At 40.8% G+C, this 15,315-nt stretch overlaps 2 protein-coding genes across 2 annotated transcripts; one reads left to right on the top strand and one right to left on the bottom strand.

The window, feature by feature from the left end:
• Positions 1 to 3,607: 3,607 nt before the first annotated feature.
• On the bottom strand, positions 3,608 to 9,977 carry vkorc1l1 (vitamin K epoxide reductase complex, subunit 1-like 1). Its single transcript, XM_030746473.1, has 3 exons — positions 9,699 to 9,977; positions 6,327 to 6,436; positions 3,608 to 3,975 (listed from the first exon to the last, which is right to left on the bottom strand). The coding sequence occupies exons 1-3, from the start codon at positions 9,887 to 9,889 to the stop codon at positions 3,749 to 3,751; spliced, it is 528 nt and encodes a 175-aa protein (XP_030602333.1). The 5' UTR covers positions 9,890 to 9,977; the 3' UTR covers positions 3,608 to 3,748.
• A 3,135-nt stretch (positions 9,978 to 13,112) lies between these two features.
• On the top strand, positions 13,113 to 15,282 carry znhit3 (zinc finger, HIT-type containing 3). Its single transcript, XM_030746914.1, has 5 exons — positions 13,113 to 13,393; positions 14,007 to 14,038; positions 14,153 to 14,218; positions 14,653 to 14,730; positions 14,857 to 15,282. The coding sequence occupies exons 1-5, from the start codon at positions 13,179 to 13,181 to the stop codon at positions 15,048 to 15,050; spliced, it is 585 nt and encodes a 194-aa protein (XP_030602774.1). The 5' UTR covers positions 13,113 to 13,178; the 3' UTR covers positions 15,051 to 15,282.
• Positions 15,283 to 15,315: the final 33 nt, after the last annotated feature.

Consider the following 15,315-nt stretch of genomic DNA (forward strand, 5'->3'; position numbering starts at 1 on the left):
ATAAAGATAATTACATAATGGAGTTCGGGTACGGGGAAAAAAAAAAAGTTACGGCCATTGATTTGATAAGGTGTTTTCTGGAGTTTTGCACTGATACCAGGTATCAAATCTTTGGGAATTACCAATTAAGCAGATTACATCTTAAGGAAGGCAAGCAGAAGTGCCTGTTGCAGTTCTTCATTTTACAAGGCTATTACTGTTGCTCGTCTTTGGCTCAAGGCCTAGTGATCAAACAGAAGGCACTTTCATTGGCATTGGTGATGCAACTAACATGGCAGTTTTACCTCAGGGCCTAAACAGAGTCATGAAAATGTAAAAAAGAAAAAGATTATTCTGACCTTGATTTCTGAGTTAGACCATCACCGAAGATGATGATCTCCTTAGCTGGCGAATATTTTCAGAACTTTTGACGCAACAACCAAATTCCTTCCCCATTTTTTTTCCCCAGTAACTTCACACAAGTAGTGTAATGGGCTTGCATACGACTGCAGTCCTAACTACTGTACGCTTGTCAGTTCTGTGTCGATACTCTCAGAAACCACACGTTTTGTCTAGCAGTCTGTCAGTTATTTAAAAAAAAAAAAGACTACTGTGGATTCACTTGCACAAGACTTGTGAGAGTGCAGAAAAAGTATAATTGATTACCTAACCCAGCGTTGAGATGAAAAACGACTTGGCGTAAGCCAGGAAATACTGTTGATAAGGACGTTCTCAGTGAAGACTTACTAAGATGTGATACAAAACATTTAAATCATTCATACAGTTTGTTAAAGGACTTGACTGGTATTTTTTTTTTTTTGCCACTTTACTACCAACCATACGTAACTGGCAACCATTTTTTCAAAGCAAACCCACGTTTGAAAGAGCCCTCTTATTCCAGGCAGCCATGGTTTCCATTCAGTTTTATGAAGCATGGAAATTAATAAGGTTTTCTTACTGGCATAAAGGGAGTTTAAATTACCATTACTGGCATGACCCAAGTGACTAGAGGTGATTTGTGCTATGGGTAATTGATTCATCCTGAATACTGGTTTTATGGGTACAGTACTAAATTGATGGAGTACCCTGATCCATCAGAATGAAAGTGAATCTATATTAAAGTGGACCAATTATGCTCATTTCCAGCCCCAGCTCTTTTTTACTCCAATAGAGATGAAGAGCTTTAAGATTTACAGTTCACAATAATCCTCATTTATCTCATACTGCAGCGCCTTAGTTCATCCATCTGTTCGAGATCCCTCCACCATCCTAAACAGAAGGTCTGAACAGCATGTGGGTGGATCTTCTGTGCTCACAGTCTGAACCACGTGACTGAGATGGCCACATTAGGGGTATCCACTCATTAATACCATAAAGAGTGGAAAAGCGACCTGAAACTGACTCCTTGGAGGAGTCTGAAGCCTGAGCGTTTGTCTCTCAGAAAATACTTGTCTTGAAATCTTGTGTATATTAGATCTTTACTGTTAAGGACAAAGCGATCATCACCCCACAAAGAAACAAATGTCTGCCTGGAGTGCAGGAAAAACGGCTATAAGGCATACTTTGGAAAATGGCGAGCGGCCTACATATGATGAGTAGTAAATGAGTCCCAACATGCAAGGACAGAAACCATTTCACAGGAGAGAAAAAAATCACCTGATTTTTTTCATACGCAACCAGTGACTTAGTGATTCATCACCATCGTTAAAATGACTTCTATGACAGTTCCTATCAACACTTTCAAACCCTCAGCAAATAGAACAGATTTGTATGAGAACCTGAATTCTACTAAAGGGGCACGGAGAGGAGCAACAGTGAAACTATTAACAGGCTGGTTTATGACCACAGATGAATCACATTATTACTTTTTATGACTCTTGCTGATCTTTGACAGTGTCTCTGATGGCCAACACACGCTAAAAGCCAGGAGAAAGTGGACCGTGCACGTGACAAATAGGATGCTTATATCAGCGGATTCTGGAAGGGAAAGAGACGATGGTCCTACTCCGTCACTTCACTACATGCTGCGTCTGCTTTCTCCGCAGAGTGATCCATCTCTGCTCAAACCCTGCAATGTGAGGTCAGACCAAACAACAGTGGTCAGGTTATCTTCTCCTAGTGGAACAAAAACCCAATTAATTCCACATGTCGTTAACACGCTGCTCAGTTTTCTTACAGAATCTCGCTCCTCCCTCCGCTCACAAAGCAGTGCATTCTCCAAGTTTTGTTCACATCCAGCAAATGAACTGTAACTCAGCTTGGCAAGATCACCGTTACTGTTCAATTGACATCACGTGTATACAAAAGCCCGATGAACATTAATGAAGCAGAGACAGCAAAATGAGAGGCGCTTCTGCCACCAGGCCGCTCCCGCCCTTGAGCAGACAATCACAGTGTAGCAGCCTTTTGCTACCTTTATGAGACTATTAGGGAGGGAGAAACACTTCACTGGTATCTTAATTTACAAAATTATGATCATAAAAATAAAGGCTTGTACCTGTAACAACAAAATAATGAGGGAAAAAAATGATGTTACATGACATTACCCCCCACCCACCCCACCCCCCAAAAAAGGAAAGGTAATTTCACCTTAACGCTCCTTTAGGCACATAATTCATTATGGATTTCCACTCATGTGGTCAGGAATGCTTTACACACAAGAACAACAAATACAAAAAAAAAAAACAGAGTGAGGGTGCATTTATGCAAACTTGGTGAAAAGAACCTGCAGTTCTGTTTTGAAATACTTGTGTGTGTGGCTTCAGATGAACCAACCACACACAACAGAGAAATTCACACACGGCTGAACTGCACGCCCGACCAGGATAACGGGACAGAAGACGCCCCGAACGCATCTGAAGTCTGACCTACCCAGCTGAGACCCTGATCACTTTGTTTTGTTTTTTCCTTTTTTGAATCCAATTCAGATTTTGTTATTTTGCTTTACCGTTTTTCATTTTTCCTTAAAGGTTTGTGTTGACACTAAATCACAATCTAGCCTGGAATATTGCTCAGCAGCTATTTACAGAATTGCAAAACAAACATTCTGACTGATCTACACACACGATATCTCACACTGTCCCGTGTTTTAACTTTTAGTGGTCCTCTTCAAAAAGAAATGTACTACAAAGTGTAAACATAAAAAAATTATAGTAAAACTTGTTGCCACCTTCTCATACAACCTCATCTGCAACTATACAATAACCTAGTGAGTGTTTTCTCATTTGGGAACCCAGCATTCGGCTCCGAGATTTAGTGCAGATGAGCTGTGCAGTAATAGGAGCTTTCCAACCATTTCAAATAAAGCACCTTAAAAAGGTCCCGTTTTTTTCTTCCACTCTCCAATCGTTGTTCAAAAGAGAGCTGTCCTCTGCCGCTGGTTGCTTGCTGGTTGTGTTCCCACCCCCAGATTCAAGCACACAGGCATACACACACACACACACACACACACACACACACACAACCAGCCCCTTCCTTAAGTGAGAACAATGTTAGAACAAGAAATTAAAGAGAAGAAGGAAAAAAAAAAAAAAAAAAAAAAAAAAAAACACCTTTCCACTTACAAATCCTTCTCTGTTTGCAATCAACAATGAGTTGTCAGGCCCAACATTTAAGTTAAATTTCTTCATTTTTTTTTTTTTTTTTTTTTTAAACACACAGCAGAATAAACATTGTTTGGAAGCAAGGTCTCCTGGTGGCAAGTCAAATGTTCAGAGGTCACATTTCTTTTTTGTTTGTTTGTCGTATTTTTGTCGCCGTTCTCGGCAGCTCAGTCCTGCTTGGCCTGTAGCTGCTGCTTCCAGGCCTCGTTCAAGTAAACCAATCGCTTGTAGTTGAGAATAAAGAGAATGAAGTTCAGCGCATATGTGGTGATGCAGATGATGCAGAAGTCCTTTAGGACAAAGTAGAGGATGTAACCCAGGTAGAGGGAACCCACCACCGATAAGATGGATGTCGTCATGAGAATGAGGGCGGCCATTGCACTGACAGTCATTCCTACGGCAGGAAACACAAATTGAGACTTAGGCAGGTGACCATTAAAAAAAAAAAAAAAAAAAAAAAAAAAAAAAAAGGAAAGAAAGAAAGAAATGCAACTTTAGACACAACCTGCTGAGTGTGCTCTTCTCACAAAGCCTCAGACACTTCTTTATTTATACCGTCAGTCCTTGTGATGATGTTCAGCCTGCACACTAAGCAGGCTGCTCATGTATTCTCGAGTCACATGAGGTGCACTCTGTTTCCTCAGTGTCTGCACTTCCTTTACACCACATTTGTAGTCATAAGTCACTAATAAACACACAAGGATTTTTTTTTTTTTTGCTACCAGTATTATTTTGAATATTTATCATCATTATTCAGATTGTTGCTTTCTATTTGAAAGGGCTGGGCAATATACAGAATCTCCTCCAGTAAACAGGGAGACGCAGCCTTGGTCCAACATTAGATAAGAACAGGAAACGACGTGCCGTGTTGCTCCTGGCTGTGTCCACAGCAGCACGTGAATGCCCACTGCCATCTACTGTAGCTAACACACTGACCACGTATCTGAACTTTGTGCTTCAATCAGTGCATATCAGAGGGACACGATGACTCGCAACACTCAATATGACCCTCAGATGGGCGTTAACAGATGCGCTTCATTTAGCAAGTGCTCACTTCCAGAGCTGATAAATCAAAATGAATCAGAATCTATCTGCTTGATTACCTCAACACAGTATAATACAGTGTACATTTAGGGCTGGGCTGTATACTGGTTCTTTATTTTCATTATGATATGAATTTTTCATATACCGCAATACCGGTGAATGGCCTAAACAACGTCTGGAACGTGCGCGACGGAGTTCGGGAGTGTTTCAGTGGGGAACCATTTCACTGTGACATCACAACAGCTCAGGCGTGCTTGCTTGAGCGTGTGCACAAAAGTTTAGAGGCGAGAAGGGCTCCCGGTGAAAGCTGTAAAAGTGAAGCAACTGTACAGGTTGCTGAAGAAGACCCAGAGGAATTAATACCAAAAAGGAGGTTCTTCGGCTATAAAAGGTCAGATGCAGACCAAACAACATCATCCTGCAAACGCCGTAGAGCACAAGCGGTAGCTGGAGGTGGTACACTAATAATTTGCTTCACCACCTTAGCCAAAAACGTATTTTAGAGTACCAGGAATGTCTGAGACTAAGATCCGATTCTGCACCCTCCACGTCCACCGCTAAATCTGCAAAACACGTATAACTAAGTCAGACGGTTCATTCAAGACACGTTCGGCAAATGTTCGCTGCATGACAAAATTCTAATTCTTTAACTTAATTACTGTCAACCTGTTGGCAACATACTTTGAAGGGGGTCTAGCTTTTACCTGTGTCTGGGGGGGGCGGGCAGCTGAATGGGCTAATTAAAGCATATCAACTGCAGTAACTCTTTTCTCATTAGAAATGTGATATGAATATTTTGTCATACCGCCCAGCCCTATGTAAGTTTATTTCATTATCTTTCTTGATTTTACTGAAAATCAAGCTTGTAACACGTCAACTATTCTCTAGTTTCTTTATTACAGTTAGGGTTGAGGAATAAACAGGCTAAAGATCAGCACAGAATGACCCAACTATAGCAATAATTCAGTGTTTTGCAACAGCAGTTCAAACCTGCTCACTGGCATTGAACAGAGATTACGACCCCACTAATGCAGATTCTGGAGTCATGCCTACATGCAAATATTTTCCAAGGCCACGAGAATAAAAAGTTCTGAAAGAGACCAGTCTTTAGTATGGAAATCTTTACCCACTGCAACAGTTTGGATAAACTGGGATACTATTGTCTTAGTCAAATGAGTGCTAACTGCTGCAGCTAAAAGGACCTCTTGTTCAGCACCAGGGCCAGGTGGCCGGGCAAGCTTACAAGCCTCCGGCAGGCTAACATGTCAAACCAGCATGACTGAGTAAGAAACACCAGAGGGAGGAAAAAAGTTAACAAGTTAAAACAAGTCGCACACACAGGGAAATATTCATGACCACAATTATCAGTGTCGAGATTAGTGTGTCACAAACAAAACCAAATCAGACCAAAGACAGACAGTTTCTAATAATTCATCTCTGCATTTCTACTAGAAGACCAACAAAATGAAATTTCAATACAGTTCAGCAGGAAGTGCTTTAAACTTCACATTTAACTGCATTTTATTATTTATAAACCGCCACTCCACATTATATCAGTGCCGTGTGAGTCAGCTTTAGTCAAAAATAGCTGTGTCACGGGAAAGCAACAAGTTGGGTCAGCATGTGCCACTAGTGCAAAGAGAGATTTGTCACCTATAACTGAAAAAATAACCCATAACTGGGAACAGAATACAGGCTTACCTAGAAGGAGCTGAAAGGCATAAAAGACAATCCCATATGCACTGTTGGGTTGGTTCAGCGCGCTGTCATTTCCAAAAATTGAGCCCAGGAGTCCAAATCCTCGACCCCACCTAATCCACAAAAGAATAAATAAATAAAAACTTTTTAAAAAAGAGTTTATTTAAGGAAAAGTGGCACAACACACAAAGAAGAAAACTCAGGTCAAAATATTAAAAAAAAAAAAAAAAAAAAAAAAAAAAAAACAGTTCCCAGTGTTTGCTTGCAGTGAGGTATTAATTTGAGCAAATTATCACTCTCAGAATAGCATTTTACTGTTTAATGAACTGAAGCTTTGAAAAATAAAAACTGTTTGGGAGGGGGGGGGCAACATGTAAAAAGGGAGCATGTCACAAACAAGGACAAAGTCTTTTTGTAGGCCCACATCAAGCAGGTCAAACAGGAATAACTTCTCTATTGTATTTATTGTCTTTGTAAATTTAAATCGACAAAATTTTGTCACAAAACCAAAACATCTGACAGATGATAAACAACAGAGAAGTTTCTTCAGTTTCTATAAAACAAGATTCTATTCTCAAGACTCTGTTTTCTGTCTCAGCCAGTTGAACCAATCTCTTCCTGCTCAATGAACATTTTCTTTCTTTTTTTTTTTTTTGGAGGGGGGCTGCTCTGCTTACTTGTACCCAGAGTCCCAAAGGGCATGGTACCTCAAAGAACTGAAATCACAGCAAAGATGGCTGTAAAAGCATCGCTTCCAAGGGGAAAGGCATCTGTCTGGTGATTCTGTCCATGTAACAGTTTTCTGCTCCATAACACAACAATGGATCCACAAAACGCACAAAGTCAAATAATGAAATATGAAGCTGATAACATCCAAACCCTTTGAGTTATTAGAGAAAGTCTGAAGGGTGCAAATTGCCAAATTTGCATGTTTGAGTCAAAATGGCCGACTTCCCGTTGGGTTTAGAGCATGGCTCCAAGAGGATTTTTTGTGCGTATGGATGTGATACATATGTGTAGCAAGTTTCATAAATGTATGTGAAACACAGCGGTGAGGCTGAACTTTAGGGGGCGCTACTGAGGCATTTTGGCTGGCCCATGCCCGAGGCCATCAAAATACTTAAATTTTCACCAGGTGTGATGCATGTGCAAAGTTTCATGAGTTTTTGAATATGATAAAGCCCCCAAAAAGGCACTTCTTTTGCCTGAATAAAAATAATAATAAAAAATAAATAAATAAATAAACAGAGGAAATACAATAGGGCCTTCGCACAGTTCGTGGTCGGGCCCTAATTAACACAGTGGGTAGAAGAAAGGGGTTAAAGAGTACATAACAGTCTGCTCATTTTTCATGTAAAATTTCTTGTTCGCAAAACAATGAAGCAATGAATATTAAGCCTGGAGAAATGAAGACTGAGAGAATAAAAACTTTAAAAAAAAGAACACCTGCTGATCAGAATCAAGAACACTGTGCCACCAAATTCTTCAGTTTACAGTACAGTCTGTAAGAGGCAATTTTCAAGTCAATCTGGTTCACGCAATTTGATTTTTGTAATGACACGATCCCAATTCATGCCCTCAAAAAAACAAAACAAAACAAAAAAAAAAAAAAAACAACAACTGAAGCAGTTCTTCTACTGTGCAGCAGTAGCCCATTCATGTTTAAAACTGCTTTCAGTGCCCCAAACAGCCAGCCTGGTCAAAGAGTTAATATTTTGCTCTATTTTGTTCAGATAATCTAGAAACTGTCTTCCTGCTACACAAACTTTTGTGCCCTTGTTTCATTTCTCGCATAAGTCATATGTGCAGAGCAGTGAATGAAATCCTGCTCAAACAAGCTCTACCTTCAAATGAATTTGGAGAAATGAGTAAAATCCAGAATTTGAGCCCTGAAGAAGAGAATTCATTTAAAAAAGAAAAACTTCAATCCACAATGATCTACATACTTGCTTATATATTAATGGCAACATATAACACATGTACAGGGATGAGTTCAATAACTCAGATCCTCAACATCTTCTGTCTTAATAACATGGTCCACTGTGCCTCAGAGTTACAGTACTGACAATGCTGAGGGGATGTGTGTTACCATTTAAAAGAGGGTCAAAAACAGACACAAAAGGACTCTTAGCTCATTTGAGCCACCACTTTGTGGGAGCTTATTCTCCTTTTGTATAATGTGTGTACATCGTGTATATCATTTCCACATTACAAAACCTCCCACTTTCCATTCATTTCACTACAGCAACCATTCAGTCAAGTGCTTTAACTGATAAGCAGACAAAACAGGCACTTCAACTCGCATTAAATACATAGTAACGTTAAAGCTTAGACTGCTGAAAACCTACACTGAACAGAACAGCTTGGTTCTTAAAAAGAAATGTTATATTTGGACAGTTTGCAACTCATGTTAGCTGAGACAGAAGTCACTGACTCAGATAAATATGCAATAAGTCCCAGACAGATTGCATTGCAGGTCTATTTGGGACCAGCAGACTCTCATCCAACTAGATTCAATAGACAGGGTTAGTGTAGTTTATTAGGAGCTGAATGGCCACGTAAAGCTGGTAAGTGTGACCTTTAACAAGGAAATAATGGATCAAAGTACTACTCTAGCAGCAAATTTATCTGTGGAGATGCATCTTCTTATCTAGCACGGCTATGCAGGCCAGGAGCTGCTACAGTCCCCTCCACTGACCTCTGGACCAGCTCTGTGCCCCTTCAGGTAGCCGAGGTGTGGAGTTTTAACCCCTGGGACTGATAGCTGGTGACGTTAGCACAACAGCTATTGACAGCTGTGTGACAGCCAGCGTTGGAGGGATGCATCAGGTTAAAGAGTTAAGTTACACAAATTCACCAGCATTAACCCAGCAAACAACTATCGCAGCTCCGATGAGTGGAATAACTGACTTCACAAAGCAATATCACGTTCACAACAGCCTCTCTGCGTGCAAGCTAGCGTCAACTTAGCGCTAAAGTTGGTGTTAGCAGATGTTTTAGTATTAAATGCACAGAGGACAGTTAGTCTGAGCAGTAACCCGCTGAAAATCTGACAGCGCCTACGGCTCCGTTCATAGTCGGTTCAGGAGTCGATTAGCTATAATGTTAACCAACGGGTTTTGTTAGCTAACGGTTAGCAAAGTTAGCTTGTTCGCGCTACAAAGCTAATCTGGCGCTTCATTTGGATAACATCTAAGCTAAACTTACTTAGGCGCGTTTTCTAACTAACACACAGATCAGAGAAAGTTAACAGCTATGGCCTGCGGTTAAAGTCTGCGGTACCGGTTTGACAGTTTAAACCGCGCACCGATAGTCACAATAGCAGGCGGCTTCATTGAGCGCCACCGTGGGCGCTCTTCGCTGAATTCAAATTACCTTGAGCTGAACACTTTTGAACAGCTGATGGAGCTGCTGATGTCGCACAGAGCCTTATAACTCGCATCCCGCGCCTTTTCCCTCTCGACGTGGAAAGCATATATAGACAACAGTATTCCCAGCAGGCAAACCAGAAGCCTGGCTATTCTTTCCCACCGAGGGGTGGACACTCTCAGGACGGGCGCCGCCATCTCTCTCTGGCCTAGCTGGAGACACGCACACACACGCAGCCAGCTCGCCTGTGAGACCCTACTGCGACGTGGAAAAGCGTCACAACGTGCCACGTCACGGCGGAACGCTGCGTGGAGGAGCAAAACACAGAAATGCATGCGCAGGGCTGTGGGAACAAGAAGCGGGCGACTAAAAGATATTCAGCTCTACTGAATATTCTATGCTCTATTAGACTACTTTATTTCATGTACACTGCATCGAGGGGACACCCCCCCACACACACCCCTACCCCCATTAGGCCCATGTCCCTACCAATGTTGATACCACACCTACGCCCTTGCTACAGGCTACTTTAGGCTACTTTATTTCAAGAGTGGCCCCTATTTGGCCTGCTTTATTTCAAAGTGGTCCCTACTTAAGCTACTTTGTTTCAAAGTGATCTCTATTTAGGATACTTTAGGAGAGCGGCTATGCAGTTCTTCAGCCACCTGGAGGCCAGTAGAGGGCGCTCACAGGGGATAACTTATTAAAATCCTAGTCAACGTAGCTAAACGGCTTAAATAATTGTATAGACCTGTTTCTAGACAAAACATCTTTATTCTAGCGAATGTAGTGATAAATTTAAAAGCGACACTTGTGTCTCTGTTTTTTCTACATTTTGTCCATAAAACGCTAGCGAGAATGCTTGAAGCTAATGCTTGCTGATTGGTCCGTTACGACAGCGCATGCTCCGTTTAGACCACCTGTTTACAAAGGATAACAGAAACTCCTATGGGTGAATGGGTGTGATGGATGAAGGCGATGTTATCAAGAGGCTGGTACTACAAACTCTCTGTTGCAGCTGGCTTCATGCCTGAAATCAAAATGGTTGATGCCGTAAAGTGGCTCATGGTGCTGCGACGTCGCTTTTTACCACAATTGAATTCTGTATGTATATTCACTCGAAACGTTAGGCCACGAAATTTACAGCTACACCTCCATTTATTATCTACTACCTCTCGTGAAATCCAAAGTCCAGAAAGTGGGTGTTTACTCTAAAATTAGAAATTCCCTTGTGTGTCCGTGTGCTCTCCGAAAAAGAGAAGGAAGCGGCACAGCCATGGTCACATGACCGCATGTATATAAACACGGTGTGACATCATCTGTTTACTTGCTAAGAGAAACGGTGTACGTGAAAGTGCGGTGCTTTGTCTCCAAATGGCGACAGATATCGAAAGATTGGTCTCTTTTGAGGAGGCCTATTACGATCAGTATGACTATTACAATTTGCTCGAGTACTCGGGCCACGCTGGCGGAAAAGGACGATCCAAGAGGGAAATCGAGCTGAACACCAACCGCCACTGCCCCGCAGGGCACGAGAGGAAGATAGCAGAAAAATATCACAACAGCCAAATGAAGCGCCGGAGAACCAAGAGCTCGTCGTCGTGATGGCTTTCTTCGATGTTTACAGGTAGCTGTGTGTTCGTGTGGTCTGAGCATTGTGTTTATTTTGGGGAGGTGTGCCATAGAAAAACAATCCTGCTTGGAACAACAAGGTCATACCAAAGCAGTTCACACCCACAGGCGTGAACAGAGCAACACCTGCCTCTGTGCGTGCAGGCTGGAGGCTGATCTGTCACTGAAAAGGAAAAGTGATATTAATTATGCATTAAGGCCTTCCAAATGACCCATAACTCAGGCCAGTATTGGAGGAAAAAAATGACTTGAATGTCATTTGTCAGTAAGTTGATTAGTCAACCAACAGAAGGTCAATCACAAATGTAATTGATCTTCTTTTTAGAGTTATTCTTGGATGTTTTTGGCTTTGGATATATATATATATATATATATATATATATATATATATATATATATATATATATATATATATACACACACACACACTTATCCTTTTAAGGGTGAGAGCAAGGGTACACCCTGGACCAGTCACCAGCCTGTCGCAGGGCTAAAATGAAAACACTGAGCTTTTTTAAAATGTATTTTTGTTTCATTCTCCATGCAGATCCTGATCCAAAGCTGGATTTCTGATGTTGACCATGGCCAAGTGTCCCTACCTTCCTGACCCAGTGACTGGAGCGCTGTGACACCGGGAACGTGCCCATCAGTCACGAGGTGGCCCTCCATTCCATAGGTTTCCTAGTAACAAGAACCCCTCCCCTCAAGTTACAGCTGTGCAAGAATAGTTTGTGCTGAGCTATGTAGGTCAGTGGAGTACGTGCTTGATAGCTAAATAAATAAATATGGGTGCAGAAGAGGTTATGCTGATTTTAAATGAAATAAAAAGTGATTCTATTCTCAAGACTCTGTTTTCTGTCTCAGTCAATTGAACCAACTCTCCATGCTCTATAAACATTTTCTTTCTTTCTTTTTTTGAGGGGGGGGCTGCTCTGCTTACTTGTACCAGAGTCCCAAAGGCCATGGTACCTCAGAGAACTGAAATCACAGCAAAGATGGCTGTAAAAGTATCACTTCTAAGGGGAAAGGCATCTGTCTTGCGATTCTATCCATGTAACAGTTTTCTGCTGGATAACATAACAAGACGTGATCCACACAAAGTCAAATAATGAATTAACACAGTGGGTAGAAGAAAGGGGTTACGAAAATAATACACATCATTTTTCATGTAAAATCTTATTTGCAAATAAAAACAAAAAAACTGCATTTGTTAATCCAAATTTTCCAGAAAGTTGTTCGAAGCTGGCAAATTTATTTATGTATATTCTGAATGCATTTCTCAAACCAAATGTGAAAACCTTTCTGAAGCATGCATGATTGGAGCAGGTGATTGATGACTATGGCAGAACAGAGACATTTTGAGTACCCAAGAATAATTTATATACAGTTTTTCTTTGGTGGTATGCAAACCCAGACATTGTTTCAGAAAAGTGTGTGGCCTACAACTCATTATGTGATACATGAATGCAGCTAATTTAATTGCAAACACACATCTAGTCACATCTTTGCTTGACTCATAAAAGTGTCTACCTCATTTATGAGCCAAGCAGTGACAACCTCAAATGGAAGCTGTTCAGTGTCCATCAATGACTGTACAGCGGACACCGAATACGCTGAAGAAAACATCTTACTATAATAATCTTGGCGTGTGTGTGTTTGCACATCGTCCCACACACAGTGATTATTAACATCTAGAGCTCTGAATTCGGCTTGTGTCGCTACTAAATAAGGGTGAAGAAAAAACGCCGCAGGCCAGTCAGATTTATAAATAAATAAAAAATGAAGCCGGAGCATTCCGATATTTACCGGTTTGGATTTTATTTTGTACTTCACTTCTACCGGAACCTTAGAGTAATGTCGGCTGCTTTTATTTCGAAGGAACGACTGTTTACCCGGAAAGCTTTTATTTTGGTCCGCCCAACGCACACAGAGACACATGTGTACAGTCAGCTAACAAATTTACTGTTTTCTCCTTATAATTATTTTCTCCCTGCCAGTAAAATGCAGCTATGCAGTGTGTGCAGCGAGCAGACACCAAAATACAGATGTCCAGCCTGCAAAATAAGATAGTAAGTAAACTTTGATTCAATGTTTGCTAGCGCGCTAGGCTAGTTAGCGTCTGTTTTGAGTAGCTACGAATATAAATATTGAGGAACAGGTAACAGAAGTCAGTGCCTTTGTCTGATTTTCTGTAAATCAGTAAAATAGAGCAAACACAGGCGTCATGTCCGCCCAGAGAATGAGAGCTACGTTACTTTTATGGCGTCGCACTTCACTGGTTAACTTGACACCTACAGCTCCTGTTATTAAAAATCAAATATGTGCGTACTCACAGACTGTCATTAACAGAAACTCATTTTCTGTAAAGTTAACATAGCAGTAAAGATGGGTTTTTTTTCCCCCTTAATGTCGACAGCACATGGGTCAAAATGACGTGTGAGCTCAGTTGACAAACAACGAATTGGTGGCTTTGCTGCCACCAGCTGGCGTGGAGTTTGTCACGACCCGTTATTGGGGTTTGATTTCAGTGGGCATTACCCGCTCTGATCGATCATTTGACTCTGGAGTGTATTATAAGTTTGTAATAATTGCAGTTTCCTGTTCAGAATAATGTGAAAAGTGTTGATGATCTTACTGTGTTTGAAGATGACGTCCTTATGAATCACTGTTTGGCTCTTACAGCTGCTCGCTTGGGTGTTACAAGAGGCACAAAGGTAAAGAAGCTTGGGCTCATATTTTCATTGAAATGTTGTGATGAGCTGCAAAGAAATTTTAACTTCACATCATATCCATAACTCCATAACTGCGTTTTTTTCCCCCCTGTTCAGACACCTGCCTTCCTGTTGAGAAGCCTCCACCTCCAAAACCTGAAACTAAGGATGCTGGGAGCACTGGTATAGTTACATTTCTCTCATTAGTACTGGGATTATATGATATGTGTACTAAGTGGGTACCATTACAACTGCATTCAAAAGAAACATGTTAAGAGTATCACACACTGATTGTGCCATTATCTCAAGGTGAAATGAATTTTCTTGATTGCTGTTTTAGATTTCAGTGCAATTAATCTTATTCATTCAGGAAAGTTGGGATCTAATACTACAGAGTCAATTAATCTGGAATTAAAAAGACAGGTGTACAATTATTTGGAAAGATGTTGACCATTTATACATTTGTCATAAGTATTTGTTTCAGAATAGTGCTGTTTAAGCATTCCTTCATTTAATGAAATCACACAATAGTCTGTGACATTACTGCTGAATGGCATTATGAGTGAAGTACTGGAGTTCCACACCTTCTAAAAGGTATTTTCTTTAATCCTTTGCAGAGCCTTGGAGCGTTGAAGGCCTCCTGCGTGAAGATGACGTCACTGACAAAGTTCCTCTGCAGAGGCTCCAGATGTTAGGTATTACTCCAGCACTTTTTTAATTTTTTGCTCTTGAAATGAAAAGCTTTAAGTAACATTACTGGCAGAAGCATGTTAACAGGAAGTAATGTGTGTGTGATTGCTGTTTTCTTACTTTCTCTACAGGTCAGTCAAAAGAGCTGAAGGACCTCCTTTGTAACCCCCATCTGAGACAGTTACTGCACTCTATAGACAGTGCAGACAGCAAAGAGGATGCAATGAAAACAGCCATGCAGGAGCCGCTGTTTGTTGAATTCTCTGATCAGTGCTTGAAAATTGTAAAGAATGAAGCAAAATCCAGTGAAGATGGTGACTCGTAAAATCCAACTTGCATCTTTTTTTTTGTACATTTTTGTAGGGAATGGAATAAGTGTCGTAGGTTTGAACACACGTTATGCATGTCGTGTGGTTGCTGCAATTTGTGTTGACTTCTCAAACTACAGTATGTATTTAATGTTCAAATAAAAACTGCAACTTTTTCAAACAGTAATAATGTCCCGAGTCAGCACTAACAAGACTTCATATGCAAAGAGTTCAAGCTGAACATCTTTAAGTCCAAACATTTTTAAAACACATTTATTTCAA

The sequence above is a fragment of the Archocentrus centrarchus genome, chromosome 14, assembly GCF_007364275.1.
Source record: "Archocentrus centrarchus isolate MPI-CPG fArcCen1 chromosome 14, fArcCen1, whole genome shotgun sequence".
NCBI classification, from domain to species: Eukaryota; Metazoa; Chordata; class Actinopteri; order Cichliformes; family Cichlidae; genus Archocentrus; species Archocentrus centrarchus.

Coding starts and splice junctions, on each gene's coding strand:
- vkorc1l1 (XM_030746473.1), bottom strand. CDS start 9,889: ATGGCGGCGCCCGTCCTGAGAGTGTCCACCCCTCGGTGGGAAAGAATA. Junction 6,437..9,698: donor TCAAAAGTGTTCAGCTCAAG/GTAATTTGAATT, acceptor TTTGTGGATTAG/GTGGGGTCGAGGATTTGGAC. Junction 3,976..6,326: donor TGCCTTTCAGCTCCTTCTAG/GTAAGCCTGTAT, acceptor TTCCTGCCGTAG/GAATGACTGTCAGTGCAATG.
- znhit3 (XM_030746914.1), top strand. CDS start 13,179: ATGTCGGCTGCTTTTATTTCGAAGGAACGACTGTTTACCCGGAAAGCT. Junction 14,219..14,652: donor TAAGGATGCTGGGAGCACTG/GTATAGTTACAT, acceptor AATCCTTTGCAG/AGCCTTGGAGCGTTGAAGGC. Junction 14,731..14,856: donor GCAGAGGCTCCAGATGTTAG/GTATTACTCCAG, acceptor CTTTCTCTACAG/GTCAGTCAAAAGAGCTGAAG.